The sequence below is a fragment of the Tribolium madens genome, unplaced genomic scaffold (genome assembly GCF_015345945.1).
Source record: "Tribolium madens isolate multiple individuals breed KSU strain unplaced genomic scaffold, Tmad_KSU_1.1 Scaffold_1;HRSCAF=32;Tcas5.2_LG8, whole genome shotgun sequence".
Lineage (NCBI taxonomy): Eukaryota > Metazoa > Arthropoda > Insecta > Coleoptera > Tenebrionidae > Tribolium > Tribolium madens.
In genome coordinates, this window is record NW_025400984.1 from 10047645 (window position 1) to 10051846 (window position 4202).

Sequence of the window (4202 nt, forward strand, 5' to 3'; positions counted from 1 at the left end):
TTTTTTATAATTCCTTTAGTTAATTTTGAGTAAAAAACAGGTGACTTAATTTTTTTTTCTTGTTTATTTTCCTTTTGTTTGTCGATTTTCATAATTTTTTGTGTTTGTTTTGCTTTCTATTTTTATTTGCCATTTTTATTACTATCTTCTATGTAGTATGTTTGCTACTGTTTTAAATTTAATTTTTTTTCGTTTTTCTTGTTATCTGTAATATTTTTGATTCTTTATGTTTTCAACTTTGTTTTTTAGCTTTTTCAGCTCCCTTTCTTCTGTCTTGCTCTCGGTTCCGCTGATTATTTACGATTTTTGGTTTACTTGTCTCGATTCTTTTTCGTTTTTTGGTGGTATCATTTTTAAGTAAATTTTTTTACTTTATTTTTCACATTTCGTTCTCCGTTTCGGTGTTTTGATTTATGTTTTCCCATTGTTTCAGTTTTTTGGTTTCGCAGTGCCTGAAAAATTTGATAAAATCTTGCCGCACCATAAATCCCGCGATTTGTTCTTAACCCCCATATTATGACCACAATAACTCACATTTATTAAACGTTTTCACATTCCGTTACGCTCACGCGCATACCTCGCTATCAGCATGAACTAGCTTTAACACATTCAATTGTCAACGGCAATCATCAAGGGGTGCCATGATTTAAGCATCACTCTTGTTTTTTTCAGTCTGAATTTCAGTCGTGGCCATAAAATCGCCCAAGACGACTGAATTAATGTAAATCCTCGTCGACTAATAAAGTGACCGATAAATGTCCGTCATATCACGTCGATAAATCACTTTGATGGCTTCCACAAACTGTTAAAATTCGTCGAAGAGAGTAAAATAGACACACCAGATGGCGTTTTGGTGCGAGTCGCGGCCTCCTTCGATACCTCTCAGCTTAGTCGTTTCCAGCTTAAGCTTAGTGCGCGCGCGTGTTGCGGAAACTCGAGCGCTGGTCGAAGCGACGAACCCAAAAAATGATTTTGTGAGTGGTGTCGTCTTCCTCCACGATGCAAACCTCCGAGTCGAACTTGTTGCCCCCCTGCGAGTCCCCCAAGCCCGACGTGGTGCCCTTCAACCTCGCCATGTTGCAGGAGAACATCCTGCAGCGGTCCATCCAGAACGTGGCTCTCTCCCTGCAAAACGCCATGATGAACTCGCTGCAGCAGGCGGCGCTCTTGCCCGCCAACTCGGCCGCCGCCGCCGCCCTCAACCTCCAAGCCCTCGAGTCGTATCTCACTCTCCAGCAGCTCGCCGCCCCCAACAACCGCATCGATATACTCAAAATTGCGACGAGTACGGCGAAAATCAACGAGGAGCCTGATACGAGTCTCACGGAGGATGTGGACCTCGCCGAGGAGGTGGAGGAGGATTTGGCGCTCTTGGATAATGAGTTTCCGGTGGCGAGTTCGCCGGTTGATACGAGTTATCCAAGTTTGATCATGAATTCGCCGTATCAGAGTGGGGGGGGACAAGCCACGGCGACGACGTCCACCACCACGACGAAGAAGCCTTCCACCAGGCCCAAGAAACAATTCATTTGCAAGTTTTGCAATAGACAATTTACCAAGAGTTATAATTTGTTGATCCACGAGAGGACTCACACGGACGAGAGGCCATACTCTTGTGACATCTGCGGGAAGGCCTTCCGGAGGCAGGACCATCTCAGGGATCATAGGTAACACTATGAAATTTTTTATTAAGAAAATTAAAAAAATAAAGTACGGTCCTGTATAATTAATTAGTAAAACACTCTGTTGAAAGTAAGTTGGTAACATTGAAAAAATTAAAAATATACAAAATGAGACTTGTCAAAAATCTATTAGCAATAATGACTATAAGTTTGGTAGCCACTGTTACCGTAAGATAAGTTGAGTACGGTCCTGTAATAAAAAAATTACTTTCTATTATTAATAATACATCGTTGATAGAAAAAAATTTGGCAACATGACAACCGAAACTTAACAACAACATATAAAACAATCGGTATAATTAAAAATGACCTTTGACGTTAAAAATAAGTTGGTAACATTGAAGAATATAAAAAGATAGGTAAAGTATTGGCAACACTGAGTTATTGGTAAAATGAATGACAATTGATAGTTGCCTTTGACGTTGAAAGTAAGTTGGCAACATTAAAAAAATTAAAAATACTTAAAATAAGACTTGTAAAAAATCTATTGGCAACACTGAGAATGACAACGACTATAAATTTGGTAGCCAGTGTTACCAAATTAAGATTTTACACAAGATAAGTTGAGTACGGTCCTGTAACAAAAAAAATTTCCTATATTATTAATAGTATAGCGTTTGTAGAAAAAAAAAGACAACATTACAGCTGAAATTAAGAAAGAATAAAACACTCTGTATAATTGAAAATGGCTTGTGACGTTGAAAATAAGTTGGTAATAATGAAGAATTTAAAAAGATTAATCCCGCGTGATTTTGACAAAAAAATCTATTGGCAACACTGAGTTATTGATTATAAAATTGTGTCATTTATATTTGACAGCCAGTGTTACCAAATTAAGATTTTATCATGGCCCACTTGACACGAAAAACAGTCATATTATTCAAAGATAAGTTGAGTACGGTCCTGTAATAAAAAAATACTTTTTTATTATTAAAAATACAGAGTTTGTAGAAAAAAATTTGTCAATATTGCTACTGAAATTGAAAAAAAATGTTTTCATAAGTAGAAAACAATTAAAAAGATAAAAAAGTATTTTTGTTTATAAGAATTACTCTAAAAAAATATGTTTCGTTTAGTGTATAATTGAAAATGGCCTGTAATTAAAAATAAGTTGGTAACAATGAAGAATTTAAAATAGTTTAAACCACGTGATTTTGATAAAAAAATCTGTTGGCAACACTGAGTTATTGACTATAAAATTGTGTCATTTATATTTGACGGCCAGTGTTACCAAATTAAGGTTTTATCATGGCCCACTTGACACAGTCATATTATTCAAAGATAAGTTGAGTACGGTCCTGTAATAAAAAAAATACTTTCCTACATATTATTAAAAATATAGAGTTTGTAGAAAAAATTTTGCCAACATTGCAACTGAAATTGAAAAAAAAAGGTTTTCTAGTGAAAAACAAATAAACACAACACTGAGTTATTGACTAAAAAATTGTTTCATTTATATTTGACAGGCAGTGTTGCCAAATTAATATTTCATCATGGCCTAATTGACACAAAAATTATATGTATGAGTATTATTTAAAGATTTGTTAAATACGGTCCTATAATAATTAAAAATATACATTCATTATAGCAGTAGACAATTCTTTGCACTTTCAGTAATAAAATAGAATCACCCTGTATATAAAATTTTAAATGTCAGTTAGTAAAATGAACATTTTACAGATTATTCTGTCATTTGAGTCGACCCACGTAATAATTTTTCTAGAAAAAATTAAAAACCTGTCATTTGGGTCTAACTAGGAGAAATTCAAGAATTTAATTGTTCCTCCGGGCCTGAAACAAGTAATCTAAATTTTTTTCATGAGGGCCTGAAGCTGCTATGTCTAATTTAAATCTGAAAGTCATTAACCCTGTAATGACAGTTTGCTGAAAATGAGTGAAAAATTTCAGTGGTTTCAGGAAATGGCTGATTTAAACACACACACGCACACTAGTCGCTCATAAATTCAGCGTGTGGGCTGTTGAAATAACTTATTCAAAGGCTGAGCGAATCGTTGAAATATTTATCGCTGGAAAAAGCCAAAACACACAAGCATCGATAAATGTTAAATTTGAAAATATTTCTTCAACAGGTTGGACGATAAGCTCACTTGTAGATGCACTTTAATAGTCAGTTAAATGTGAAGCTTATAGCGAGCCGTCGGCAATCGCATGTAAAACGAGACTCGATAAAACTATTATCGGGAGGATCAGGTGCGAGAATTGCCGTGTTTGCCTGGGGTTTAGGGCCCTTGTTCGAATATTGGGGCTGTTTATTTCATTTCATAAACGAAACTTTCGGAATATAAAAATTGTTCCCGTTTGTTTCTTACAATACAAATAAAATTTAACCAAAATAAAATTTGTCTTTTATTGAGCTTTAACTACTAATTAAAAAAAAATTAACCCAATAACGTTTTACGCAATTTTTTGAATCTTTTGATAACACAATTAACAACAACTAAAATAGAAATACAAAAATAGCATTAAAAATACACTACTGAAAAAAATTAAGAAAACAAA

General features: G+C 34.6%; 1 protein-coding gene across 1 annotated transcript in view; it reads left to right on the top strand.

Moving 5' to 3' along the window:
• The first annotated feature begins 876 nt into the window (after positions 1-876).
• The window catches only part of LOC123016332 (protein sister of odd and bowel-like), a 9961-nt gene continuing 6635 nt past the window's right edge, over positions 877-4202 (top strand). The window contains exon 1 of the mRNA XM_044416665.1: positions 877-1667. Coding sequence (XP_044272600.1) covers positions 1000-1667 — 668 coding nt within the window. The 5' untranslated portion in view covers positions 877-999. The remainder of the gene's footprint in view (positions 1668-4202) is intronic.